General features: G+C 41.0%; 9 protein-coding genes and 1 long non-coding RNA gene across 10 annotated transcripts; 2 read left to right on the top strand and 8 right to left on the bottom strand.

Annotated features, from left to right (window-relative positions):
* The first annotated feature begins 25 nt into the window (after positions 1-25).
* Positions 26-569, top strand: LOC145699369 (uncharacterized). Its single transcript, XM_081776640.1, has 2 exons — positions 26-393; positions 431-569. The coding sequence occupies exons 1-2, from the start codon at positions 60-62 to the stop codon at positions 499-501; spliced, it is 405 nt and encodes a 134-aa protein (XP_081632766.1). The 5' UTR covers positions 26-59; the 3' UTR covers positions 502-569.
* A 469-nt stretch (positions 570-1,038) lies between these two features.
* LOC145699478 (transmembrane emp24 domain-containing protein 11-like) lies at positions 1,039-1,805 on the bottom strand. Its single transcript, XM_081776752.1, has 3 exons — positions 1,551-1,805; positions 1,170-1,487; positions 1,039-1,129 (listed from the first exon to the last, which is right to left on the bottom strand). The coding sequence occupies exons 1-3, from the start codon at positions 1,803-1,805 to the stop codon at positions 1,052-1,054; spliced, it is 651 nt and encodes a 216-aa protein (XP_081632878.1). The 3' UTR covers positions 1,039-1,051.
* Positions 1,806-1,943: 138 nt separating this feature from the next.
* Positions 1,944-2,821, bottom strand: LOC145699088 (nucleolin-like). The gene is made up of 3 exons (XM_081776336.1): positions 2,622-2,821; positions 2,293-2,574; positions 1,944-2,250 (listed from the first exon to the last, which is right to left on the bottom strand). Exons 1-3 carry the CDS (start codon positions 2,670-2,672, stop codon positions 2,002-2,004), a joined length of 582 nt encoding a protein of 193 aa, XP_081632462.1. The 5' UTR covers positions 2,673-2,821; the 3' UTR covers positions 1,944-2,001.
* On the bottom strand, positions 2,773-5,315 carry LOC145699084 (uncharacterized). The gene is made up of 7 exons (XM_081776331.1): positions 5,215-5,315; positions 5,030-5,133; positions 4,863-4,987; positions 4,603-4,820; positions 4,398-4,543; positions 3,186-4,356; positions 2,773-2,909 (listed from the first exon to the last, which is right to left on the bottom strand). The coding sequence occupies exons 1-7, from the start codon at positions 5,312-5,314 to the stop codon at positions 2,773-2,775; spliced, it is 2,001 nt and encodes a 666-aa protein (XP_081632457.1). The 5' UTR covers position 5,315.
* Positions 5,316-5,727: 412 nt separating this feature from the next.
* LOC145699083 (guanine nucleotide exchange factor subunit RIC1-like) lies at positions 5,728-10,432 on the bottom strand. Its single transcript, XM_081776330.1, has 10 exons — positions 10,273-10,432; positions 8,440-10,153; positions 8,008-8,398; positions 7,676-7,965; positions 7,531-7,632; positions 7,291-7,486; positions 6,775-7,248; positions 6,473-6,731; positions 6,102-6,371; positions 5,728-6,058 (listed from the first exon to the last, which is right to left on the bottom strand). The coding sequence occupies exons 1-10, from the start codon at positions 10,341-10,343 to the stop codon at positions 5,743-5,745; spliced, it is 4,083 nt and encodes a 1,360-aa protein (XP_081632456.1). The 5' UTR covers positions 10,344-10,432; the 3' UTR covers positions 5,728-5,742.
* A 255-nt stretch (positions 10,433-10,687) lies between these two features.
* LOC145698173 (hexosaminidase D-like) lies at positions 10,688-12,642 on the top strand. The gene is made up of 5 exons (XM_081775374.1): positions 10,688-10,740; positions 10,810-11,402; positions 11,484-11,754; positions 11,795-12,006; positions 12,050-12,642. The coding sequence occupies exons 1-5, from the start codon at positions 10,688-10,690 to the stop codon at positions 12,610-12,612; spliced, it is 1,692 nt and encodes a 563-aa protein (XP_081631500.1). The 3' UTR covers positions 12,613-12,642.
* Positions 12,643-12,665: 23 nt separating this feature from the next.
* LOC145699086 (uncharacterized) lies at positions 12,666-13,795 on the bottom strand. Its single transcript, XM_081776334.1, has one exon. It carries the CDS (start codon positions 13,726-13,728, stop codon positions 12,802-12,804), a length of 927 nt encoding a protein of 308 aa, XP_081632460.1. The 5' UTR covers positions 13,729-13,795; the 3' UTR covers positions 12,666-12,801.
* Positions 13,796-17,237: 3,442 nt separating this feature from the next.
* Positions 17,238-17,957, bottom strand: LOC145699825 (uncharacterized). The gene is made up of 3 exons (XR_014134091.1): positions 17,675-17,957; positions 17,377-17,632; positions 17,238-17,334 (listed from the first exon to the last, which is right to left on the bottom strand). It is a non-coding gene; the product is annotated as an uncharacterized LOC145699825 (long non-coding RNA).
* Positions 17,958-18,234: 277 nt separating this feature from the next.
* On the bottom strand, positions 18,235-18,773 carry LOC145699615 (uncharacterized). Its single transcript, XM_081776889.1, has 2 exons — positions 18,607-18,773; positions 18,235-18,556 (listed from the first exon to the last, which is right to left on the bottom strand). The coding sequence occupies exons 1-2, from the start codon at positions 18,658-18,660 to the stop codon at positions 18,299-18,301; spliced, it is 312 nt and encodes a 103-aa protein (XP_081633015.1). The 5' UTR covers positions 18,661-18,773; the 3' UTR covers positions 18,235-18,298.
* Positions 18,774-19,951: 1,178 nt separating this feature from the next.
* LOC145698872 (calcium/calmodulin-dependent protein kinase type II alpha chain-like) lies at positions 19,952-24,283 on the bottom strand. The gene is made up of 12 exons (XM_081776103.1): positions 24,028-24,283; positions 23,832-23,983; positions 23,553-23,790; positions 23,434-23,510; positions 23,253-23,386; positions 22,969-23,211; positions 22,669-22,926; positions 20,849-22,614; positions 20,634-20,802; positions 20,454-20,590; positions 20,320-20,412; positions 19,952-20,274 (listed from the first exon to the last, which is right to left on the bottom strand). Exons 1-8 carry the CDS (start codon positions 24,255-24,257, stop codon positions 22,534-22,536), a joined length of 1,413 nt encoding a protein of 470 aa, XP_081632229.1. The 5' UTR covers positions 24,258-24,283; the 3' UTR covers positions 19,952-20,274; positions 20,320-20,412; positions 20,454-20,590; positions 20,634-20,802; positions 20,849-22,533.
* Between the last annotated feature and the right edge of the window lie 587 nt (positions 24,284-24,870).

Raw genomic sequence — 24,870 nt, 5'->3', positions numbered from 1 at the left:
AGAGCAAAGTAAAACCACATGAAAGACTGTATAATTTGTTTACCGGATCTCAGGACGAAATGTTCTGCCTCCGAGGGCGCCCGATTTCCTTGCGAAAACCACCATACTCCGGAAAATACTTCATCTGGCGCGATCAGTGGCCTTCAATTTATAATATCCCAAGCTACTGCAACGGACAGTGCCAAGCTTGCACTGGATACACTGCCAAAGAAATCTACAAAACTGCTTCAACAACGCGCCGCCACGACTTTAGAGTTGAAGACCTCTTTTATACAGGAATTATTCGAAAGAAAGCGGGACTCGCCCGGCCAAAATCCTTGGAAGAAGCGCACTGGAAGGAAAAGAGTTCAAAAGAGACCATGTGCCTCCATTTTCCAGGCATTCAATACGAAGGTAAATTAACATTGAATTTATCCTCTACATTTCTTAGGATTGATGAAGAAATTCGCCGCATATAAAGAACATCGTCTTCAAGATATTTACCAAGATCGATCAGCATAAAGAAGTTGCTACAAAATTCACTGTAAAACCTTTACTGTCTTTTTAACTTATCAAGGGTACATAATAAAAGATGCCAAAAATTGTCTTGCCAAAAGCGCGCATGAAAAAAATCCAAGGAGAATTAGCACTCACTCTCTGAGAGAAATGGGTCCTCTCTGGAAAATAATTTCTGAAAGTGTTGGTAATGAAGCGAGATTTAAATTTGCTGCACCAGAAGATACTGTTGCTCTCTGGTTTTTAGGTTAGTTTTTTTTATCTACCCCCAGCCAGATTTACCGTCTAATAGAGGGGAAACAGTTGCAGCAAGATGAGATTTTCGAGTTCGGAACAGACGAAGAAAACTGGATTCACTGGCTTGTAATGAGAAAAGTTACTGAAGATGACGTCGGGAAAAAGTTATCGCTCGTCATGGATGAGAAATTTAAGAAATCGAATGTTCCAGCTGATGATGCGTCGAAGAAAGAATCGAAATGGAAAAGAAATGCTCATGGTTATTGGAACCAATAAATTGATAAAAACAGGCATCGTCATTGTGTTCTTTATTGATAATCTAGACTAGTTTCTTCGAGAGAAAGAATGATTTGAGGTTGTAAATTTGCCATCCGCCCAGAATAACCAAAACAAGAACCTATAATAATGTAAGAAAACCCCTTTCCCAAAGAGAGTACCTGTATAAAAGCAAATTTCAAGACAGCATCATTCACTTCTTGACTGATTTCTCGGAAATCGCCTTCTCTCGATCGCTGATAATTGAGCTCCTTTAAAATCTGATCCACTCGGTTTTTCGTCTTTCCAAATTCAAACTGTAGATTCGTCACTTTTTCGGCCTCGGAAAAATGGAAGAAATCGTCGATTTCTGCGATAATCTCCTCGTTTTCAAAAGCGCCAATTTTTCGGGACAGGGTAAGTCGAATATTCTCTTCCTGCAGTTTTGCCGGTGAAAAACAGATTGTATGCATTCCATGTTTTTGCGTGGTGTACACAAACTACGATACGATTGAATATATTCTCTGCAAGTTCATTCGTAATCGGTTAAATTAGATACTCACCTTTCCTTTACCAGAATAAGACTTGCTGAGAAGTGGGTACTCATCACCTTTTGGCGTGACTTCAATATGAACTCCCTGCTTTTCCTTTGTCAAGACCCATTCTCTGGTCTTCTGATCCCTCTCTTCAAAAACATAAGTCCAGTCAACCTTGCTCTCCGCCGCTGCCTCAATGCTCAAACATCTCGGATCATCTCCGATTTGCAATTCAAATTTTAGAGCTAAAGAAAAACTGAAGAAAAGCTGAAGAAATTTCATTTTGAAAATCTTGGCGCGGGAGAAAAGTTTGTTGTGATCATCCGGGAGAATATGTCAATAAGAGGAGATAAACAAACATTTTACCCACGGGAGAACTGCTGTTCTTGAGATCTTTTATAGAAGAGTTTTTTTAAAGTTTTTTAGTTTATTCTCGTTCAACTTCCGGAAACTTTTCAAATTTACAGTCAATAACATTCTAGTACTCGTCGTCATCGTCAAATTTCATCTTTTTGCCTTCGAAGCCGGCCGCTCCACCGCGATTTCGCTGTGCAGCACTGACCGGAGCATGTCTTTTTTGTGCCGACCCACTTGATCCGCCATTCATTTGACTTTTTGGGCGGAGTTTGTCCAACTGCAACCATCTTCCGCCAAGTTCGTACCCGTCTGCGTAGTTGTACACCTCATCCGCTGCGCTGGGGGTTTCAAACTCGCAGAAAGCCATTCCCTTATTTCAAATTTACTAGAAAGAAAATGAAGACGAAATTACTTTGGATTGTCCAGCGTGATCTTTGAGCAATCGGGCTTGTAGACAACCAAACAGCTCGACCAAATCATCAGGAGTAGACGAAAAGGGAAGTCCCTTGACAAAAAGCGTTCGTAAGTCGCGTTCATCTTGGCTGAGACCGGAGTTTGGCCCAGGCGTGCCATTCGTAGCCGGCTTCTTTGTTCCAGCTTGCATGACGATCGCCGGGCGTCCGTTCATTTTCCACTTTTTCTCCAACATCTCAACGCACTTTTCTCTTGACGCGTATTCGACAAATGCGAGTCCCTATTTGAAGTTTGAAATAAACAAGGAGAATCCCTCGAGATAAGTACCTTATGCGTTCCAGTTTCACGGTTCATGATAAAGCGGCAATCAATCGTCATTTCTTCGTCTTTTCCAAAAACATGCCACAAGTCATCGACAGTCGTGTCAAATGGCAGATTCTTGATGAAGATCGTTCTTGAGTCACGCTCCTTGTTGTAGTCATCCTTGTTCGAGTGGACTTTTTTTGTTTGGTGTTTGAGGCTTTTCAGCTTTGATTTTTGGGGTCGGAAGCTTTTCTTCTGGCTTCTTCAGGAGTTTTTCGAGAGAAACCTTTTTGACAGGGCTTGCGTCTTCATCTACATGTTTTTTTAACACTAGTCATCATACTTTATTTTTTTATTGATGTTGATATCATAAGGGAATCTATTTTAGAACGCTCACTGTGAAGATCTACAAAGAAAAAATAAAAAAAATAAAATGAGCAGATAATTTGCCAATTTTACAATAAACACTCCAATAAGGAGCACGTTTTATGGCCACAATTACGAGTCTAGCACTTCGAAAAAGACAACAATTAATCATGTAACGTATCAAATAAGCTGACTTGAAAGAATGGAATGGTTAATCGTCACCTGATCCAATACCACTTGATGCTGAGTCGTCTTCAGAATCAGATGTTGCATCTTTTGTTACTTTGGCCTTTTTCTTAGCAACTGGCTTCTCCTCCTCTGATGACGATGAAGAAGAACTACTCGATGATGATTCTTTGGCCTTTTTAGCAGGCTGAGATTTCTTTACAACTGGCGTTTTCTTTTTGGCGGGGGCCTCGTCCTCGGAGCATGAGGAGGAACTACTTGAAGATGAAGCTTGCACTTTCTTTGTCAGGACCTTTTTCTTTGCCGGAGTCGCAGACTTTTTGGGAGCTGGTTTTTCATCTTCCGACGATGAAGAGCTGCTCGAAGAGGATTCTTGAGGCTTTTTCACTGGGGCAGCTTTTTTCAAGGGTGCAACTTTCTTAGGAGCGGGCTTTTCGTCCTCAGAGCTAGAAGAAGAGCTGGACTCCTTCGCTGTTGCCTTCTTCTTTTGAGCCGCAGCAACTACTTTCTTCGGAGCGGGAGCTTCATCTTCAGATGAGCTCGAACTTGAAGAGCTTTCGGCTTTTTTCGCTGGCAGTTTTTTCACAGGAGCTTTTTTCTTTGGCACAGGTTCATCTTCAGAGGAGCTACTAGAAGACGAGCTAGACTCCTTCTTCGCCGGAGTCTTTTTAACAGGGGCTTTTATAGCTTCGACTTTCTTTTTGGGCGCGGGTTCTTCCTCGGATGAGCTTGAAGACGAAGAACTGGATTCTTTCGCCTTTTTGTTTTGTTGCTTTTTCACAGGAGCCTTCTTTGGCGCCTTTCGCTCTCCCTCCGACGATGATGATGATTCAGAAGAGCTATTTTCGGCCACTTTCTTTGGCACAGGTTTGGCTACAGGAGAGGTCTTTTTAGGTGGGAGAGTCTTTTTCTTTTTAATTGGAGCATCTTCTTCGGAAGAGCTCGTATCAGGGCTTGACTCGGCTTTTTTCGGCACTTTTTTGACGATCTTTTTCAGCGGGCTCGAAGTCTGCTTAGGCGCATCTTCCTCGTCGCTCGAAGAAGATTCAGACGATGATTCCTTCTTAGGAGCTTTCTTGGATTCAACTTTTGACTTCTTCTTTGCTGGTGCTTTCGGCGTTTCCTCATCGGAACTGTCAGAGCTCGACGATGAGGATTTCACTTTCTTCGGCGCTTTCTTGGCTTCATTTTTGACTTTCTTGACTTCCTAAAGGAAAATAGAAACGAGGGATGAATTTGACAGCTTACCTTTTTAGGAGCTGGCTCTTCTTCAGAGTCTGAGCTTGAAGAGCTACTCTCTTTCTTTCGCTTCGTTACAGTCTTCTTTTTCTGTGGCGTCTTTTTCGCAAGTTTTTCCTCTTCGGACTCAGAATCAGCATCGGAGCTTGAAGATTCTAAAATATGATTAAAATCATATTTAGATAAATATCTTTTCATGAACTAAAATGTTTACCTTTGCCACTCTTCTTTTTGGTAGGAGTAAATTGTTCCCACCATGGCTTATCTCCTGTCGCTTTCACTTCTACTGCTGTACTTTTGGCTTTCTTAGCCGGCGTTGTTGGGGTTTGCTTCTCAAAAGCAGCGTCGAAGATCTTCCAAACTTCGTCAATGCCGCCTGTATCCCGCATGTTCAGCGAGTTTTTAACAAAGTTGACAAACTTCTTTTCCTTTCTAAAAGACGGTAAAATAAATAAATAAAGGTTAGAAGTTGACCTTGGAATATTTTCGAAACCTCCATTTTCGAGCATTTTCCAAACCTTCATTCCAGCTGGGCTTAATTTCGCCTTTTTCATCGCCGTGGTTATCTTCTCAAGCCAAATTCGCTGCTTTTCGTCGCCCTTAAAATCGTTAAAATACGGAATAAAATGAAGGAGACTCACCTTATTTCCTTTTTCAACGTAGTCTTTGCCTCCATATCTTTCATTTTCAGTAACACACGATTTATGCCCATCGTAAGACATTCTGTTAAACGTGACGTTGCAGTCTAAAAATAAAACAGTTAAATTAAGGAGACGACTATATAATGATATTTTAACATTCATATAGTTTCATGATAGAAAATTACCAATGCAAGTCAATTCATTTGAGCGGCATCGTCCCAAATGCTTTTCGACTTTAGGTTTCTTAATTTGCTCACCACACAATCCGCATGAGAAGAAAACCATTCTAAATGGAAGATTCTTTATTTGAAGAAATTTTTGTTTGAAAGATTGCATTATATTAGAAATAAGAGTTTTTGAACAATATTGCACCGAAGTATTGAAAGGTGGAACTAAAAAAGAAGTAATGACTCAAGAGAACCATTATTTAGATATAGATACTACTTTAAAGTTGTATAGACATTTGAAAGGCAACAAGGCAAGACTGTGATAGTATCTAAAATGCGTGCTTGCTACTGTATCGAACACTGATCAGTGTAGCCCGCTTGTTCGTCGAGCTCCGGGGCGGTTTCACTTCGTTTCATCTGGCTGCGAGTTTCGGCAAAAGGGTCGGAGTTCTTTCGCAGAGAGGAGCCCACTTGAGCTCTTGTTAGAGTCGGTGAAGCTGATGCTATTTTTGGATCGTAAACGTTTCGAAGAGCAAATTATCCTTGTTATTTTGAATCCTTTCCTAAATCATGCGAATCTGGACTGGGCGGTTGGTAAAGATCCGGTAAAGAATCACTGTTCATCATTTTGTTGATGGTATTCGGGTTCTGTTGTCTTATACAGAGGACAAAGACCCTGTAGCCTTGTGATTCCAGGCCGGCCCATTTCTCAATCGCTTTGAGAACAGCCGCTAAAGTTTCGAGTACTTGATCATTTGAGCGCGTTATCAGACGTTGGATTGTCTCCGCATCGCGGAGAACTAATGAAATCAGCAGCGACCACTCGTGACAACTCGATTCTAGTGTTAGCTCCAGAAGATACCTAAAAACCTCTATTATATTGTAAGAATAAAATTTTTTCGTACCTCAATTGCATCTCAGTCCTGACAGGTCCCCTAGCAGCGTCTAAGACTAAATGAGATAGTTGGCCTTGCGTCTCATTGTGGTCCATAGAGAGATCTTCTATTGAATCGCCTTCAGATAGTTCTGAGAAGCCGGCGAGGGACTGAAGTTCGGGATTACCAAGAGGCATCAAATGCGCTTCCTGGAGAGAGGCGATTGAGAGCTCCTCGAATTGAATCTTTCGCTGTTGAGATTGGAACGACTCCTGTTGTGTGGAGAGCATCTCAAAGCGCCTTCAACGAGTTTAAATCAACGAAAATCATGCAAACAATCAATCAAGTACGGAGAATTAAAAATCAAGTGTGAAATAAATTTAAAAATCAGAAACTCATGCCTATTCAATTGATCAATGGGGTCAACGGCCGCGGAGCCTTGCTCTTGCATAGACAACGAACGAGGAAATTCTTTAATCAACCGTTTGCTTACGGATGATGAACTTGTCGGATGTGGCCACTCGAAATCGTCGTGTAGCTTTTTCAGCGCTTTCACAGGATGTAGAACGGTAGCAGCTCGGCCTTGCTCGCGCTTTAGAAATGGAACCAGTTGAAATTGCATGTGCGCCGCAAATTGGCCCAAATCACGCAGCCTCATGTCTTAAACAAGAGATAATACCTTCGAATTGGTTAGGGAACAAACCTTCAAGCATTTTTCTCGCCTGCCGGGTTAAGATTGTTTCGATATAATAATGCTCCGCTGGAATTTCAGCATTATCAGGTGAGCTGGGCCTCGAGTCAGGAGATCTACCCGAGCAGGGACCTGAGCCAGACTTTTCATCCGGGAAGAAAGCCTTTTCTTCTTCTGCGTCTTCTCCATTCTTTCCAGACGGTTTTTCAGGCGTAAGAAGATTAACAGGCGACGAAATTGTCCTCCCCATTCCGACATTATGTTTTGGCGTTAGTTTCGCCTCACTGGGAACTCGTGGGAGTATGTTATCTGAGATCCTCGCTTGATTTTCATCTTTTTCGCGGCCGTATTTGTCTCTTGCATAGTTGACGCCGTTGACGGCTTTGGTAGCGGCTGGCTTGACATTCGGAACGACGGGGTAGATATTTGCATTCAGAAGCGTCGGATGACGGAAACTTGGACTACACTGATCTCCATCGCCAATCGCTAAAGAAAACACTGAAATAACGGCGCATCGCTTTTTCGAACCTTTTAAAAATCGTGTAAGATCAGCAGCTAGCTTCCATCTACATTTTTGCAATGCTAGATTTAAAAGTTTCGTTGCGTCTTCTCGCGCAACCGATAATTTTTCTAAGTTTTGTAAAATAATTAGGTAAGTGGCGGCAGTTTCGAGCTTTCCATTTTCAAGGCACTCTTCAAATAAATCTCGTGGCTTTCCAACCGACTAAGAAATATACTCAATATCACGGATTTAAACCGTATGCTTACCTGGAAGAGATATTGCCAGAGAGCAATTTCAGTTTTTCTTGCACAATGAACGATTGTCTGTAGGTATTGCGGGAATTCTGTGATGAACTTTACAATAGTAGGCTAAAAAAGGGTTAATTGGGATATGACTTATCGGTTTTCTTACAAGAAGTGGATCTGGTATGGGCTCAGAGGCAGTGGCCTCTTCTTCTAGAACTTCGTGCAGCATCAGTTCTAGCACGTGAGGAAAATAAGGAAGCGAGGTACAGGTTTGGGCGAGCGCCAGCGCATGTTGACCCAAGTTCCTGCGTAGCAGTTGACGCAGAATTTGATGAAGGTAAATGTCGCATGTTCGTTTGAGCGTGCTAAAGGGGAAGCCAGCAGTTTCTTGTCCGCCCGGATATTGCATCGTGTCATTTGCAGCGCCGAGGACGATTGCTTCTTCGAAAAGCACAGCTAAAAATATTTTGAGGTGGGTTTATCCGGAAGAAATCTTACCAAGTGGATAAATATCGGATAGAAATGGAAGCATAATTCTCCTAGACAACAATTTCTCATTATTTCTGGGGAAAAGCGGCAGCCAGACTCGCATTCCCGCGGCTCCACAATTGAGCCACAATGTATCAAGGAGATGTAGTTTTCTTCTATCTCTCGGGCTTGGAGGTGCCCAAAGTGTCTCTACACTTGACGCAAGGACCACTGGTGGAACTGAGAATTCTTCCTCTGGAGTTCGATGGAGAATTAGGAGGCGACCAGCAACATTGATGATCAACGTTTCGGATTCTTTGTGACTTGCTTGGCGGCGGCCAGACCAATCCATGTGCAGAGTAGTCATTGTGATGGATACGACGAGGGAGGGATAGGCGACGTATCTAGCAAGATAAATGTCCTAGAAATAGCATTTTTGAAATTAGAACAAAGTTATATTACCTGGAGAGGTGTCAGTTTTGCCGTCGGAGTTCCATCCTTCTTTTCCGCTTCAATTTTGAACAGCTCGATTTTGTAATCGGCGCAGAAAAGGATGAGATTGTCCTGGTAAGTGTTCACAAGAAGAATCTGCGAACGAAGCCGTCTGAAATGCGCGAAAGAGTTGTCCAAGTTCGTGCTTCTTGGGTAGATTCTCATCTCGTCTCTCGACTCTTGTAAATTGTAGCAGGCTACGCAAATGAAATCTTCCCACCAAGTGAGTCCTCCGGTAACAACCATGTCTCTCTCATGCATGATGTTGCCGAAGAGTTTCCACTTTTTTGTGGCAACTGAGTAATGAGCGAATCCAAAGTTTCCGGCAATCGCGACATAAGCACCTTTTGAATCTACAGCAGAAAAACGAATCGGCCAGTTTCCTGACAAATAGTTACAAGGCATTTGAATCACTGTCCACTGCTTCGAGCCAACAGAGTTGATCTGGTTTCTTGTGCCCCGACGCTCTTCCGAATGCGGCGTGAAGAAAATTCGGTCCTCAGCTTGAAGAATCACGTGCGAATGGTTGCTTGAGTTCGGGTTCGAGGTGAGAGCGGACTTGATGAAGCTGAGCTGGTATAAACCTTTTTCGCTTTCTTTTTTGTTTCGCATGATCATCCACAATTGATAACCTTCCGTTCCCCAGCATAGCGAGGTAAAAATCGACGCTTCTCGTCTCAACCCTTCCGCTGTGACTCCAAAGTCTCCACCAAGCGTACACATAAGACACGAGCCAAAAACAGAGAACACCGCTAGTCCTCCCGTTTCCCAGGTGACTGCCAAAGCACACCCGTCTGGCGTCCAGACTAGATTATTCACCGGCCCAACTTTGACTCCCGGGTAGAATTTCTTCTCCAAAATCATTTTATGTGACAGAACGAGCGCTCCAGTAACATCATCGACTCCAAAAACGGAGCAATCGCCATCAGCAGTACCGAAAGCAAGAAGTCTGTATTTGTTGTTGATCGCAGCTGTGGTGGAATTCGAGAGTCCGGGAGCCCAAATACCCTGATAGTTTTGAGAATAGTTAAATTTTTCTCCGTGCATGCTTGGAGCCACCAAAGCAGCTCTGCCGTCTGATAACAGCACGACGAAGCCGTCTAAATATGGGGAGAAGAGGGCTTCTTTTATGCTTCTTACTTCGTCCAGTGAGCTGCCACGGCTCTGTTGAAGATCCATTGCAAAAGGAATGTCCATTATTGATAAGATTCGTTCCGTTTCAGAGTTCTCCCAGGAAAAGAAATGAAGCAATCCATCCTTCGAAGTCACCAAAAGTTCATCTCGCACGCAGCACAAGGAGAGCATTCCTTCCGGCATTGGTACGACATGTTTCAAGCTCAATCGCAGCGCTGGCACTGATTCTTGCGAATCATTCGTCGGTCTTGGCCCGCGATGCTCATAAAGCGTCAGTCCAGTTTCGCCCTTGATATCTTGCTCGAGCAGATACAACAGGAGAAAGCCTTTCGTCGTGTTGCAGGCGAGCATTGAAGAATCAGCCCTCCATTCTGCGCGGACGAATTCTCCTTGTCGCTGAACCTGTTCAGCTGGTCTTTTGTAGCAGAGAATTTCCACACAGGGCTTTGAGTGCCAAATGGAGACGGAGGATGAGCCGAGTAGAGCAAAAAGCATGTGATATCGGTTCGGAACGATGCATTTCATTTCTTCAGCGGTCATTATTGCCACCCTAAATAAGTTGAAGGGCCTTTTCTACTGCTCTAGATGTACAAAACAGATTCATATTTGTTCATATATTTTTTAAATAATTTTAAAGCCAAGATCCCGACAAGATACTGCAGTTTTTACCTAGGCTTTGACTTGTTCTCATCCTGGTGGCCGACAAAGAGCTCCTTGGGCCATCCCAAGGGCCAGTACATTTTGCTTGAGGACTGTTCCCTTCGTTTTTTCTTCAATTGTCCCCTTTTTTCCCGTCGATTCTGATCGTCCTCCTCTTTCTCGGGCGACTTCGAAGTGCGCGCGCGTGGGTCGAGCGTCGCCCGGAGGATCCCCGCCGCTGGAAGAGCGACCCACCCGCGGGGCGCCTCAAAGCTCAAGAAATCGCAAAAACACACTGATAAAAATTTTAATTTATTTCGACATGATAATAAGAGACTTTTTCTACTCATCGAGATAATTTCAGCCACATCATGGGTGGAGCCAAATGTGAAGATTAATATTCCAAAAGAGGTGAGTTGATTAAAGCTTTGAAGTTATTCTCATCATGAATATTAAATGCGGCAATTACCGAATTCAATACGAGCTTGAATTGAATTGGCAAATTGATGTTATGAATTAAGTTTTATTACATGTCTAGATATTGGAAAAAGAAAAAACATTTGACAGGGTAGAACTTGCCAAGCGAATCGCCGCAGCAAGAAAAGCAGAGAAAGAATCCAACCAAGCTATCGGATCGCAACTTTCATGGGAAGGCCTTGTCGCACCCCTCCCCGGCTCGCATCAACCTGTTCATGACTTGTTCAACACGGATTCTGACGAATTAGACATGGAGAATCAAGATCAACTTGTAGACCAGCTTCCTGATATTAAACGATTCGTGCATGTTGATCTGGCAGCTGGAAGACCAAGTGTTGAATACTTGAAGGAGTTTTTTAAAGTTTTGAAAGACATTGGAGCCTCAGGAATCTTCCTCGAATGGGAGCAGACATTTCCTTATGGTGGAGAAATCTCTTTTCTCTCAAGCCCTGAACGCTCATACTCTCGATCAGAGCTCGATGAAATTCTCAAATCAGCTCAGGAAAACAAGCTCGAAGTTATTCCGCTGATTGATGTGTGCACAAATGCAGAATTTGCGACGAAGCATAAATCAGAGTTGAAGATTTCTCCTACTTGTTTCATGGACTTTCATCCTTTGAGTGAAGACACTAATAAATTTGTAAGAACATTATTATCCGGAACGGAGTTTATATTTCTTCACAGCTTATACAAGCATATGTAACGTGCATATGATATTTTTCTTATATGTTAATTCATTTGTAAAATGTATAAGCTCTGAAAAGAAATTCTCCAGGCTCATCCCTTATCATCCTGGATTCATATCGGGTGTGGCCTATTCAAGTCTATTTCTCGCAACATTTTGGCGAAGGAGATTCACGCTAGAAATACAACCACAACTGGAGTCTACCTTGATTATATCGAGGACGTTGGTAAAACGATAAAAGTTCTTGCGCCGAATGTTCGAGCTCTTGTTTGGGACGATACCTTGAGAAATGTTAATAATGAAGTTTTAATCGGTCACAAAGCTCCAGATTATTTTGATGTTGTCATCAAGTAAGTGAGTTTTGAAAAGCAAAATTTATTTTTTTACTAGAAATGAACGATTTGGTGGATATTTGGATGCTCGAGCAACCCTGAAACTTTTGAACTTTCACGGAAAAATCTTTGAAGGAATTTGGATAGCGACCAGTTTCAAGTGTGGACAAGATGTTCTTGACCCTTTACCGGATGTAAAGCGAAACGCAGCACAGGCAGAGGAACTCTTTCAGGCTGCGAAAAATGCACCTGAATATGCAAACATCATTGGTAAGGAATATGATGCGAAACATTTTTCAAAACGCTTTTTCAGGATTTGTTTTGACCGGAAAATCGAGATATACTCATTTTGCTGCAATGTGTTCTTTACTACCAATTTCGCTGCCAAGTCTCGTGACATCCTTCAAAACAACCATCCGTCGAGCCTTCACGACATCAGTATTATGGGAATCCTCAAGAGAGCTTGGATTTCAAGGTCAAATTCCAACCGTAAATCGTCCTCGTCCCCAAGCAGTTGTGCCGGGTAATTTTCCTGGATCGGAAATATGGCGATCAACTCAATTGCTTGAAAATGTCAAGGGAAAGATCCACTCTTTCCTTGAGGGGCCAAATTACAACAGCTTTTTTAACAAGCATCTGGTCAAAACTGGACGGGTTTCTTACTTTCGCCTGGAAACAATTGTCAAAGAGTTGAAATCACTTACAAGCGAGCTGAAAAACATCAAAGACACTTTAGTAGTTGAGCTTTTGAAAATATACAATGATCACGTGGTCAACGAGTGGATTGTTGAACAAATTCAAAAGGAAGAAAAACAATTGGAAGAAAAAACCTCTGCAACTTCAAATTATTTAGCGAAAATGAACAAAGAGCTTTAATTAAATGAATGTATATTTAAATTGTATCAAACTTTGAAAATAAAGCAACAAGATTATAATTTTTAATTCATGTTTATTTGATTATGGCAAAGAAAAGAGCAATAATTTAAGGAAGAATGAATAGTAATGTTGAATATCGAAGGAATAAATAAGCCAGACGATCGGCTTGAGGATACGTTTCTAAAGCTATTATTCGGTGGTTTCTTCGATGAGTTCTCGAGTGCCATCAGCGTTGACTCTCCAGGTTCGGAAAACAGTCTGCACTTCTGGTTCAGGCTGGACGTAGACGACTTCGGGCTCAGGCTGAACGTAGACAGCTTCGGGCTCGCACTTAGTCTGTCCTTGGTTCATCATCATGAAGAAAAGAAGAGTTTCGTTGTCACCGCTGTCGTCCATGAGAAGAAGAGGGAGCATCATGTCGGTTCCAAAAGCAGAGTTGGGGGCTTGAGATTGCATGGCCATCATGAGAACAAGCATGTCGGTAGTGCTGTTAGAGGCGCTGTCATCGTCCATGAGGAGAAGAGGAAGCATCATGTTAAAGTTGTTGTCGAATCCTTGCTGGGAGTTAAGGCCACCGGTCATGGAGTTGAGGAGGACCATGAGCAAGATGCTGTCGCTAGAGTCGCTGGAATCATCATCGAGGAGGAAGAGGAGGGGCATAATGTTTTCCATTCCGACAGGGGAATCGCCCATTGTCTGCATCATCATCATGAGCATCAAATCGGAAGAGGTGCTGTTGTCGCCCATGAGAAGGAGTGGGAGCATCATTCCGAATTGGTCGTCGGTAGAAGTAGCACAGTCTGTTTGAAGCATCGAGGAGAAAAGGAAGAAACTTGTAAAGTCGATTCCGTCGTCAGATGAGTCATCGTCGGAGAGAAGAAGAAGTGGGAGGATGGAGTTCATGTCGGAAGTGCTGCCGCCTTGCATCATCATCATCATGAGAGCGAGAGAGTTGTCAGAAGAACCGCTGTCGGAGTCCATCAGAAGGAGAGGAAGAAGGTTGTTCATCTGAGAAGTTTGGCCAGGAGCGACTTGCTGTTGCTGTTGCATCATCATCATGAGCAACATCTCGTCGAGAGCGTAGGAGAAGGTAAAGAAGAGACTGAGGACTTTCATTTTCTTGATTTTTGTTGTACTTTCTTTCTCTTTTGAATATTTTTTGTTATAAGAAAAGAGGAGAAGCTGATTGTTTGATGACTATCCAGAAATCGCTCACAGATTTATACCGCCACGGCCACCTTGCGACGGGCAGATACGGTGGTTTATTTTACGCTCTGATTATATCAGGTGCAATCGTCTGATTTATCGACCTAGAACAGAACGACCTCCTTTTTATCCTTTGAGAAACGAATAATTTATAAATCCTTTGAGTTTCACCAGACAGACATGTCGAAAGTAACACCTTAGTAGAAACGAACTCAATAAACTCAAACGTATTGTCTATTTTTCCATATCATAATCTATGACTAGAATTTAGAAGATTAGTCAAAACACACCTTTGAGTCTAATAATACGATTCTAAAGATGAAAAACTACATCTGTGTCGCTTGTAAAGAGATATCAAAGAATGAGTTGAGCTGTAAAACAATTGTTTACTTTATTAGATAATTTATTAAGAATATAATACTAATATAGTGGATCTCAATGTGCAATACGCGCTGCGCACGGAGTTCATAGTAACTCCTGCGCAAACAAACCCCTCCGCGCGGACAGACTTCCCTGCGCACGGAGAGACTTCTCTGCGCGCGGACAAAACTATCTACGCCCGTAACAAAGAACGCTTGCTCCCTACGTAAAACCCCTTTCTCCCTGTGCACAAACTTCTTTACGCACGTGATTATTCATCCTCCATACGGAACTCTCTTTCTTTCTTACGCAACTGTTACACTTCCGCGCGGACCAAGCTCTGTCCGTACGCACAGAAATAGTATATAAGTCGCTCTGCTTCGCAACTCGACACTCATTTGAAAATCAGCTCACAATGTAAAATTGCTCACTTTTTACAAAACAACGTTCACTATTTTTATCCTGCTCGCGATAACAATAAACTACATTTCCAAACCCAACTTATGTACATTGAGAAACACGTACATATTTTGGTGACTGAATAAAACGGAACGCCTCCAAACATATACAGTCAGAGAAACAAATTAGAGATGGAACAAACCAATGAACGCTCGAAATCCCTTGGACAAGTGAAGATGAAAATCCCGAAATTTGATGCTCGACTTCCAATTGAAAACTTTATTTCAAATTTGGAACTTTTTGGCGAATGCTCAAAGATTTGTGATGAAGACCTGATCAGTATTGCTTTATCCCAATTCCTGATTGAAGAGAATGGACTTGCTATCTTTGAAGCCATTACCGAGGAAGAAAAACGAGACTGGAATAGATTCAAGACGAAGCTTTCTCAGGTTCTTGGTAAGGACAATGAGTACTACAAATACCTGTATACGTCCTTTACGCGAGGTCAAGAGACACAGCAAATGGCAGTTACAAAACTTCAAGCCTTTTTCAAAAAGGGATACGGAAAATTGAGACTTGATGCTGCAGATGAATCAATTATCTGTGATCGATTCATTGAATGCCAAGAACCAAGACTCTCTGAACTGCTCCGACGAGAGAAGTCCCTGCTCAACCTTCGAAATATTGCTCAACGTGCTACGGAACTAGAGAGAAGTTTCAACAAGAGAGAAAATGTTTTCACAGCTCAATCCTATGAAAGCGCAAAACAATCTGAAATGGCACGAATCTGCTCCGAACTTAAAGAAATGATCAATTCCTTTTATGAAGAAGACGAATAACTCCAAAAATTCATCTTTGCGTGCGAATCGACTCATTTCGGACCGGCCTGGACAAACTGTGTTAAGATTATGCTCAACGGACAAATTTTTCCACCTCCTCAAAAGTGACGAGAAAGAACATTTCGCTCAGATGTTCAAGATCTTCGTTAACTATGGATGATTTGACTCGCTCAAAGGTCATTTGGAATCATTTTCTTAATGATTGAAGTCAATATCAAGTATCACGGCGTCATATCAGTTAGATCCGCCCGCTTAAACAAAAATACTGATAAGAAAAATGAGAACTTCTGCAGCAACTATGCTCTAACTTGCTGTATCTTGAAAATGAAGAAGCTCAAAAGCATCGATCTGTTCCGACCGATGAAATATTCAGCTGATGCTCACAATCCCTGCTCTGAGGATTAACTTCCTGTTGTCAATGAAGGCAACTGATCGATGGAAGTGGGAAATTAATTTAAAAATGAAGAAGATGTCTTCGCTTTAGACGACTTTGGTAACATGAGATGCTCTATTCATAAAATGCTCAAGAGTCGAATATTATGACGTATAAAAGCCCTGCTCAAAGGATTAATCCGTGTTCAAACAAATGCTCACAACTTTAGCGATATGATGCACACTTGAAGAAAAGTCAAGCTCCGTTCCATCGCCATGAAAGTTCAATGCAGGCCGCTGTGGATTTTCGCTCGCATAACATTGATAATGTTCAAGTAAATGGCGCCCTCGACTTGGACCTCTTGTCTTAACCTTGCGCCGGACTTCTCCAGATGTTGGCAATGTGTGCAGTTGCCAAATCACACAATATTCGTAAAGGGATCTACAATGGCATCATCCCAGCTCAATGGCACGATGCAAAGCCTTTTTTTTTTAAAGGGGAAGAGAAGAGTGAAACTGCTCGATCACTAAGGAATTTCAATTTTTATGCTCACAAAATTGAACAAGTACGGAAAAAGTGAAACTGCTCGACCACTGGAGATTTTCAATTTTCTGCTCGCAAAGTTGAAAAATGATGGACAAAAAAAAAAGAAGTGAAACTGCTCGATCACTATAAATTTGCGATCTACATGCTAATGATATGGAATAATAATGAAGATACCTCGTGATAACTGCTCGCTCACAATGGACAATAAGGTATCTCAACACAGGAAAAATGAAAATAGAAGTGATAACTGCTCGCTCACTTGGAAGTTGTTTGTGGCACTGCTCACGAGATGATTGGCAAAAAGCAAAAGTGCAAGAGATACAGGAACATATTGCTAGAAGAAACATGAAGACAAGCAAAAACGATCAGACAAATGAGAAACCGTTGCACTTTGGAAGAAAACTGGATGAACAAGGCTCTTTTTTAAAAGGGGGAAGAATATATAGTGGATCTCAATGTGCAATACGCGCTGCGCACGGAGTTCATAGTAACTCCTGCGCAAACAAACCCCTCCGCGCGGACAGACTTCCCTGCGCACGGAGAGACTTCTCTGCGCGCGGACAAAACTATCTACGCCCGTAACAAAGAACGCTTGCTCCCTACGTAAAACCCCTTTCTCCCTGTGCACAAACTTCTTTACGCACGTGATTATTCATCCTCCATACGGAACTCTCTTTCTTTCTTACGCAACTGTTACACTTCCGCGCGGACCAAGCTCTGTCCGTACGCACAGAAATAGTATATAAGTCGCTCTGCTTCGCAACTCGACACTCATTTGAAAATCAGCTCACAATGTAAAATTGCTCACTTTTTACAAAACAACGTTCACTATTTTTATCCTGCTCGCGATAACAATAAACTACATTTCCAAACCCAACTTATGTACATTGAGAAACACGTACACTAAATAATAAAAGCAAGTTAGTTTTTACAAGTTGGTTTGACTAGTCCAGCTGCAAGTTAAATTCGGCCATCGAACCTTTGAAGTTTGTCGATAGACTAAAATATGATTTACACACATTTAGAATTGTTACAACTTACCGGCTTTGAGACATGACTGACATTCGCTTTGTCGTTTTTCGTCTTTTATTCTCATCGTTTCTTCGTGTTTTTACGATGTCTGCTAGCACATCATTTATCAGCATGCTTTTTCGAGAATTGCAATGACTGTTCTTGCTGATTTTGTTGTTTCCAAATTACAATCAAAGTTCAACCTTCCTGGGGCGAGAAAGCTCGAATAGACTCCCATTTGGAGATGATTTTATGGATCGCGAAGTACTTGAAATAATTGTATGAACTTAAATGAACCGTCAATTATAAATCATTTTATTATTTTTACCTGATGATCTTTTAAGAAACTCGTCCGTTTTTTCGATCTCTTTCGAAAATTCCCTCAAAGCCATTTGACGCTCAAAAGCTGAATCTTCCATTATATCTTCTTGAATTGTATCTTCTTCATCAAAGAAAAATCCTTGCATCCCAAGATCATCCTCTTTATAACGTTCAAAGTTGTCTCCCGCTAAAGTCTACATTTGCTGCAAAAAACGCTTTCTTGTGTCTTTTCTTCAAGCTGATCTTCAATTCGAAACTTGTCGTTGATTTCATCGCTTCTCATTTTAAAGTTCTTCGTTGGTCTTTTATGCTTTCAAATCGTCAGATAATAATGAACGAATTTTGACGACTGAAACCATGCCCAAAGCAGCAATACTTTAATTTCTTCAACAAACCCATTTCGACTTGTAAATTCGCGCCATTGAACTGTAAAAGCCATGCATCGAGTTCCTAGCAAATATAAAGCTCTAGAAATCTATCTTTGAACTTATATAACCTCAAAAAAGGAAGGATTCTCCTTTGATAATGAATTAAAAGTTATAAAAATCGAGTTCGCTTGAAAAGACTTCACTTCTTTAATAGCTTGAGTGGAGTGCCAGTATTTTCTTTTATTACAGCGGGAATAAGACTTTTAAATCGAGTTTTCTTTTTGTCTCTCCAATTCTTCTTCAGCTTCTAATTCCTCGTCCATCGCTTTCGAAAAAGAAGTGATCTTCGGCGGGCTGGACTCTTTAGTTAGCTCCATGTATTCTTCCGTCCATTTTTCGCCGAATCTTTCCATCATTCTAGCACGGAACTGTTTTCTGCCTCGACGAAAGTCTCTCCAGTGAAGATTAAACAGGGAGGTGTACTTTCTCATCGCATAAACGCGTTCACTGTGATTTGATTTCTACGAAACAAAATGCTTTCTTATCAACTTGTTAGAAGTATTTCTCTCACCGGAACATTGTTTGGAATACTCTTGAGAAACAACTTGAAACCCTCGGAGCTCATTTGAGAGTTCTGATAAAAGCGTAAATGGCAGCTAAGTCAAATACAGGCGCGACGTTGCTCAGCAATCGCAAATCAAACTCCTTCAATTGCTTAATGACTTCTGATACAGATTTACAATGCCCTGTTTTCCTTTGTTCAAATGTTAATGAATGAAAACACAGACGAATGGCCGGTTCCAAGTGGGGAAAGTTCAATTAAAAGAATATAATTTTTTGATCTTGCTTTCGAAACAATATTTTTTATTTAGTAAATAACTGATAGTTGAACAGAGTAAATGAAATTCATTTGTTTTTAAAAGGATCAAGAGGAGTAATCTCCTTTTTTATCATAAGAGAAAGTAAAGCTGGAAAAATTTTCAGAAGGACTGCATTCCTAAAGAAGCAATAGCGACTTCAAGTTTTCTGATGTACTGGCATGCAGCAGTTACAATGTCTGCTTCGTCATTGCTGTCAAATTCAGCACGAGTACGTCTGAGCATGATTTTGAGCATGTCGAGGCAGTCTTCTTCGGATTTGAGCTGAAAGAGCTGGATGTTTTGGGCTTCCATGAGCATTTTTGATGTTCTTGTTTCAGTCGATTGTTAGCTTGTAATGATTTTGGTAGACGAAAGGTTCGTATTTATGTTCTTACCCCCCGTAAGAGGGTGCTTCACATCCTCTGCGACTAATTAATGTGGCGCCTTTTTTCATATGTGAATTTTAACGATTCATTTCTATGTTTCTATAATGGAGGTGATCATGCTACGCATCAAATAATGATTAAGAAAGATCATGTTTTATATGAGCTGTACGCATTTTATTTGAAGTCCAGAAACTTGTTTCATTTTTCGAATGACATTAGACCCATAGATTGTCAGACAAAATTATACGCTTTTGTCTCCTTTTTTGCTTTTCTTTTTTCTCATTTTTTGGCGGCCTTTTCGGGCTCGTCGGATTTAGGGCCTTTTTCCTTTTTGATTTTCTCGGGTTCGGCAGCTTTTCTAGGCTTGTCTTCTACTTCAGAAGTATCTAAACTTGAAATTCTAATAGAAATCAAAGAAATCTGCGCTTTCCGATGGAAGTTCAGCCGATCCAGATCAGCCGGATCAATTATCTCAAATAATATTCTATCTGATTATAGATTAATAAATGAATACAAATAGCTTTCAAATTACGCTCACAACTATTACAAATTATAGTCAAGTATTTGATTAGATCTTCATAATTGAAGACTACAACTCCTGCTCTATGACAACAATATTCTCATTCAAGCGCCCCTTGGAGTCAGGGACGCCTAAACATCGCAGATCTGATTTCATATTTTCTTTTATTTTTACTGCAAGATCAAGAGGCAGCTTTCAGCTCAATTTCAGTCAAAAACTAGCAGAAGTTCTGGCCTAAATATATTTCGAAGCTCTTTTTTCTAAATTAAGCCAAGTAATAAATGAAGTAAATGCGCTTATCTACAAAAACTGTTTTTTTTCTCTAATGGCGTGGAGGAGATTTTCTTCGAATAATTTCTAAGTTCTAGGATCGCGATCGTCGGCGGCGGCTATAGGGAGAAGGCGAGCGGCGGCGGCGATCTTCTCTGCTTCGTGATCGATGGCTTCTTCGATAGCTTCGCTCGTAGCTTCGACTGGGAATTCAAATTTACATATTTCACTGCTCGAATTGGTCTTACCTCCTGCGCCTTCGATAAGCTCTGTCAGGAGAAACGTAGAAATCCCGTCTTTTCCTTCTCTGTCCGTCCGAAATACAGTAATCAGTTCGAATTCTAATCATCATTAATCTTCAGTTCAATCAAATAATCCCTACATGTTCCCATCAATCTCCATTCCATGAGCATCTTCTTTCGCTTCTTTGCAGTCGTCCATTCTTTCAAACGTTATGAAAGCAAATCCCGTGCTCGAGCTACTTCGGTGCGAGTTTCGCCCGCCAACGACATTACATTTCTAAAAGCTAAATTAAAATTAAGATCTAAGAAAATAAAGTTACCTTGATTGGCCCGTATCGTTCGAAAATCCTCTCAATTTCTCGCTCATCTGATCTGTAACTTAAGTTGAAAACGGCGACAGTATTAGTCTTCGGAGAGGATGAGCGTGATGATCGCCCTCGATGATTTCTTTCCAGCGAGCGTGATCGTCGACCTCCGCTCTTCGATCGACTAGTTTAAAAATCACTTGAAATGTTTAAAAATTAAAGCTAAAAACCTTCGTCTTTCTCTGGAAGGTGATCTTGACCGGCCCATTCGACGCTCTTTCTCGTCTAAAATAATCCATTCTCCACTTTGTTTAGGAAGAAGTTCGCAGTTGAATTTTCAGAAGTTCGAGCTTCAGGTTCAGTAAATAGTTCTTTCTTTGCAAGTCTTTCATTCGAAAACGGATCTTTCGCCTGAAAAATAACGAAAGAAGAGCTTGTTTCTATTTTGATGATTTTATTTTTGAGAGAATTGAGAGCGAGATGAAACATAGTGGGAAAATGAACTTTTATTTTTGTCAAAACTTTGACTGGAGGAATTATACAAGTAGGTAAGTGAGTAGCTCTATAATTTGGACTTTCTGGCCCTTTTACGATCCTGAAAGATTCATTTACAAAAAGAAAGGCTTTTTATCAACCCCTCAGGGTCATAAAAAGACCGTTAAAAGGATTCGTACGTAAGTGACTAACTTGACAAATATATTTTCTCTACGAATTCAAGCAAATGCTTTAGAGATGAATTACCATAAGAATTTTTTGGCCAAAAAAAATTTTTTTCAGATAAGAACATATTCTGAAAGCCCAAGTCAAAATTAGTCGATTTCCAAATTTCTAGCGCTCAATGACGTCATTATGACGTCATTTATGATTAATAAATGTCCGAAAAGGCTCCAAATTGATGAAACTTTGGAACACTTTTTGAGGCGGTTTTTGCTGGAAATAGATTTTTTTATTGATGGCATGTTGTTCGCCATCAAAAACTACGTAGGGACCCGAGGTTTATTTTTCGAACCGACCGGTTTCAAAAATTGAACCGGTCGGTAATGGGTGATATTCAATGGTTTGATCCCGGGTCCCTACGTAGTTTTTTATGGAAAATTCGAATCCGTCGAGAAAAATAAAATTAAAAAACGTTTTCGGCTCGAAAAAGCGTTCCAAAGACAACATTTTCAAATCAGCCCGATGACGTCATAATGACGTCATCTGACCCTAGAATTTGGTGATTCTGTATAATTTTTCACGGGCTTTCAGAATATACCAATATCTCAAAAAAATTTTTGCCCGAAAAATTCTTATGGTAATTCATCTAGATTTCTTTTGGGCCTGAAATACTACCGGCTCTACAGAAAACTTGGCAATAAAATGACTTAAACTATTACCGGCGACATTTGACTAAATGACAGGCTCTCTAACTGGATTTTGTTTCTTTCGGATGCTTGAAAATTAGACAGAATTTCGAGAAAAAATGAGCGAGTACTGTAGTTTAATAAAATTCAATTCGAACAAGTTTAATTGTTTTTGGAATGAAGATATTTTTTGCATTGAAGATTTAGTTTTTGTTTTCTTTTTGTACAGGAAAAGTTGGTTGAAATAAAAGTTATTTTTAAATGATATGGAAGAATCTGTACTTCGAAATTTCGCGAGTGGGGAGACAACAGGCTTACAAGAACAGTAAAACACAAGTTTTTTGCAACTATTTTTTTCTTTTTATACAAGATGGCGTTATCAAAACTCATTTCATCAAGCATATTTTGATAGTACTTTGTTAGACGAGGCGAAAACGTTCGCGTTGAATGATAAAATATAAAAATAATCAAATGGCAGTTCGGCAAAAATATTCTCATTATTCTGATGAGTTTGTCTGGACATGCTTCGCGGGAAAGTTGCTTGAGCATGTCTATAAATAAGTAGCACCATTCTAGCTTCGATGAATGTGGCAATTCTTCCAAGCACTGCCGGTTTTTGTCCAGGTGCGTGTCTCGCAGAATTGTTGAGTCTCCTGAAAACGTAATTACATTTTAGTCCTTGTTAGTTTCAGCTTCGGGTCTCTTACCGGATTTCCATCGCGAAGCCGCTGCTGGAGAACGACACAAGTAGTGATAGCGCTTGTTTTCGACAGCATCTTGACTTGTTGGTTCGTTATTGTTGTGCGAGATTTACTAGATCCTTCTGATAAGTTGAACTTGTGGTATTCGAGGCCTTTGACCAGGACAGAAACCGCCGGGTCATACGAAGTCACCGACTTCGAAACATATTTTTTGAAGTTTTCGAAGTTGCGCGACTGGATTGCTTCTTGAAGCGAGTCAAACGCCTAAATATACGTGAAGAATCAAGTCAATATTTCAAAATCTACCCGTTGAACTTCGCGTTTCAGAAGCTTTTCATCCTCAGCGTCGCTCTCGCCTTCAGATTTCGCGTCCGATTTGATCTCCAGCTTGACTTCTTCAGAGCTTGATTCTTGATTTTGCGAGTTGGAGTCGTTCGACTTTTTCGTCGATTCAGAATCTCTGCCGAAGATGTTCGTCAATTTCACTGCGGTAACGGCAGCTCTCATCTTTCGCCGAGCGTTGAACTTTCTGATGCAGTCGACGGTTTCCTTGAAAAGATGTAGAGCTTGAATTTGATCGACTTGATTACCTGACGATGAACAGCGTTAGCAACTTTTTCGCGATTGCAAATCCACGGGTGCCTAAGTGCTTCAACAGCAGTGATTCGTTTGTTTGGGTCTACTCGGAGCATGCTATCAATCAACTGTTTCGCATCTCTTGATACTAGAAAGACACGATAGATTCGAAGGAGGAATACAGGGATTTCAAACCTGTGTCCCATTCGGGTGATGGATAGCTGTATTTGCCTTCCCTGATAATTTCATACATAGCTTTCGCATCTTCTTCCCTAAAAAGAGAATGATTCTATAGAAAGAGCACGAAAAACTACCAGAAGGGAGGATAACCAACGAGCAAGATATAAAGAATGACGCCGACGGCCCACATATCCACGGGTTTGTTGTATTTTTCCTTTTTAATGACTTCTGGGGAGAGATAACCGGGTGTTCCAGCAAAACCGAAATGATCAGGTTTGTTTCCTTGGCACTCGATGGCGAGGCCGAAATCTGCGAGTTTGATTGCTGCGTTTGGCCGCTTTGAATCAAGAAGGAGGTTTTCAGGTTTCAAATCTACGCTTGTGTAAGATAGGGCGTCTTTTATCAAGCAGTACCTCTGTGAACAACATCATTTTTGTGGCAGAAAGAGACGGCTTCGAGAATCTGTTGAATACATCTCGAAGCTTCGCGTTCGGAGTAGTACTCTCTCGTCACGATATCTTCAAACAACTCGCCACCGGTAATCAAATCAAAGAGCATGTAGTGACTAAAATAATCGTTAAAAACCAATACGTTTGATATGTTACTCACTATCCTCCTTGATCAAAGGTTTCATGGAGACGGACAATGTTCTTATGGCGTAATTTTTGGCAGACGCGCGCCTCTCTTTCGAGTTTTTCAAAGTCGCGTTTCGTCAGCTTGCTCGTTGTGATGATTTTGACGGCGAATTCTTGCTTCGTTTTCCGCGAAACGCATTTTTTCACGACTGAAAATGCGCCCTTCCCGACCTCCTCGCGAATCTCGTATAGATCTGTAAACATTCTTAAAGTATTCTCGCTATTTTTCTTTTCATCTTATAAAAAGTTTCAAAATAGAAGTTGATCTTGCACGGGAGTCCACATCACACAATGTGTTTTGAATCAGCACCTGACCAAGTTCGTCCATTTCAGAAAGAAATTCATTTATACACGCGTCCCTCTTGCTTGTGTCAAGAACGAGAGAACGGATGACATCTGAACGCGTTTTTAAGATTCTCTAAAGCAGTCATATCTGATGATTTACTCATGAATTGACCAAGATGAACAAGTCCCAAAGGTCATTTTTAAATGCCGAATTCATAAAATGTAAGAGAGGTTCTTTAGTCTACCATGTAAAGTTTATATTATTCACTAGTTTGTTAGTAGAACATTTTCGATATTATTTCAGGTCATCTTCAGTACTGGCGTAATCTTGTGTTTACATCAGTAAAGAGAAAATAGATATCTATTTTAGTTGACCTTCGGCTTAGCCGCTAAGGGGTTAAATCAACAATAGAAAGATAATAGCACCTTTATCTTCGCTCCAGAAAATCGGCCTTCCCGTCGCTATAAAAGCGTAAATGGCACCCAAGCACCAACAATCGACTTGCTCATCGTAGCTTTGTCGAAGATAGAC

This window comes from Oikopleura dioica, chromosome 2 (genome assembly GCF_907165135.1).
Source record: "Oikopleura dioica chromosome 2, OKI2018_I68_1.0, whole genome shotgun sequence".
NCBI lineage: Eukaryota > Metazoa > Chordata > Appendicularia > Copelata > Oikopleuridae > Oikopleura > Oikopleura dioica.
This window is presented reverse-complemented; position numbering and strand designations above follow the sequence as displayed.

What these genes read in the sequence shown, in the direction of transcription:
- LOC145699083 (XM_081776330.1), bottom strand. Translation starts at nt 10,343, where the DNA reads ATGTACTGGCCCTTGGGATGGCCCAAGGAGCTCTTTGTCGGCCACCAG. An exon ending in GGCGAGAAAAATGCTTGAAG is followed by an intron (nt 6,732 to 6,774) that starts GTTTGTTCCCTA and finishes CTCTTGTTTAAG; the next exon opens with ACATGAGGCTGCGTGATTTG. An exon ending in CCCATTGATCAATTGAATAG is followed by an intron (nt 6,372 to 6,472) that starts GCATGAGTTTCT and finishes AACTCGTTGAAG; the next exon opens with GCGCTTTGAGATGCTCTCCA.
- LOC145699369 (XM_081776640.1), top strand. Translation starts at nt 60, where the DNA reads ATGTTCTGCCTCCGAGGGCGCCCGATTTCCTTGCGAAAACCACCATAC. An exon ending in TCCAGGCATTCAATACGAAG is followed by an intron (nt 394 to 430) that starts GTAAATTAACAT and finishes TACATTTCTTAG; the next exon opens with GATTGATGAAGAAATTCGCC.
- LOC145698173 (XM_081775374.1), top strand. Translation starts at nt 10,688, where the DNA reads ATGAATATTAAATGCGGCAATTACCGAATTCAATACGAGCTTGAATTG. An exon ending in GGAGTTTATATTTCTTCACA is followed by an intron (nt 11,403 to 11,483) that starts GCTTATACAAGC and finishes AGCTCTGAAAAG; the next exon opens with AAATTCTCCAGGCTCATCCC. An exon ending in TATTTTGATGTTGTCATCAA is followed by an intron (nt 11,755 to 11,794) that starts GTAAGTGAGTTT and finishes TTTTTTTACTAG; the next exon opens with AAATGAACGATTTGGTGGAT.
- LOC145699084 (XM_081776331.1), bottom strand. Translation starts at nt 5,314, where the DNA reads ATGGTTTTCTTCTCATGCGGATTGTGTGGTGAGCAAATTAAGAAACCT. An exon ending in GGTTTCGAAAATATTCCAAG is followed by an intron (nt 4,821 to 4,862) that starts GTCAACTTCTAA and finishes ACCGTCTTTTAG; the next exon opens with AAAGGAAAAGAAGTTTGTCA. An exon ending in CAAAAAGAAGAGTGGCAAAG is followed by an intron (nt 4,544 to 4,602) that starts GTAAACATTTTA and finishes ATCATATTTTAG; the next exon opens with AATCTTCAAGCTCCGATGCT.
- LOC145699615 (XM_081776889.1), bottom strand. Translation starts at nt 18,660, where the DNA reads ATGAGCTCCGAGGGTTTCAAGTTGTTTCTCAAGAGTATTCCAAACAAT. An exon ending in GTATTCCAAACAATGTTCCG is followed by an intron (nt 18,557 to 18,606) that starts GTGAGAGAAATA and finishes TTTGTTTCGTAG; the next exon opens with AAATCAAATCACAGTGAACG.
- LOC145698872 (XM_081776103.1), bottom strand. Translation starts at nt 24,257, where the DNA reads ATGTTTACAGATCTATACGAGATTCGCGAGGAGGTCGGGAAGGGCGCA. An exon ending in ACCTTTGATCAAGGAGGATA is followed by an intron (nt 23,984 to 24,027) that starts GTGAGTAACATA and finishes CGATTATTTTAG; the next exon opens with TCACTACATGCTCTTTGATT. An exon ending in CTAACGCTGTTCATCGTCAG is followed by an intron (nt 23,212 to 23,252) that starts GTAATCAAGTCG and finishes CATCTTTTCAAG; the next exon opens with GAAACCGTCGACTGCATCAG.
- LOC145699088 (XM_081776336.1), bottom strand. Translation starts at nt 2,672, where the DNA reads ATGACGATTGATTGCCGCTTTATCATGAACCGTGAAACTGGAACGCAT. An exon ending in GTGAAACTGGAACGCATAAG is followed by an intron (nt 2,575 to 2,621) that starts GTACTTATCTCG and finishes AACTTCAAATAG; the next exon opens with GGACTCGCATTTGTCGAATA. An exon ending in ATCACGCTGGACAATCCAAA is followed by an intron (nt 2,251 to 2,292) that starts GTAATTTCGTCT and finishes ATTTGAAATAAG; the next exon opens with GGAATGGCTTTCTGCGAGTT.
- LOC145699478 (XM_081776752.1), bottom strand. Translation starts at nt 1,805, where the DNA reads ATGAAATTTCTTCAGCTTTTCTTCAGTTTTTCTTTAGCTCTAAAATTT. An exon ending in CTTATTCTGGTAAAGGAAAG is followed by an intron (nt 1,488 to 1,550) that starts GTGAGTATCTAA and finishes ATCGTATCGTAG; the next exon opens with TTTGTGTACACCACGCAAAA. An exon ending in TGAAATTTGCTTTTATACAG is followed by an intron (nt 1,130 to 1,169) that starts GTACTCTCTTTG and finishes ACATTATTATAG; the next exon opens with GTTCTTGTTTTGGTTATTCT.
- LOC145699086 (XM_081776334.1), bottom strand. Translation starts at nt 13,728, where the DNA reads ATGAAAGTCCTCAGTCTCTTCTTTACCTTCTCCTACGCTCTCGACGAG.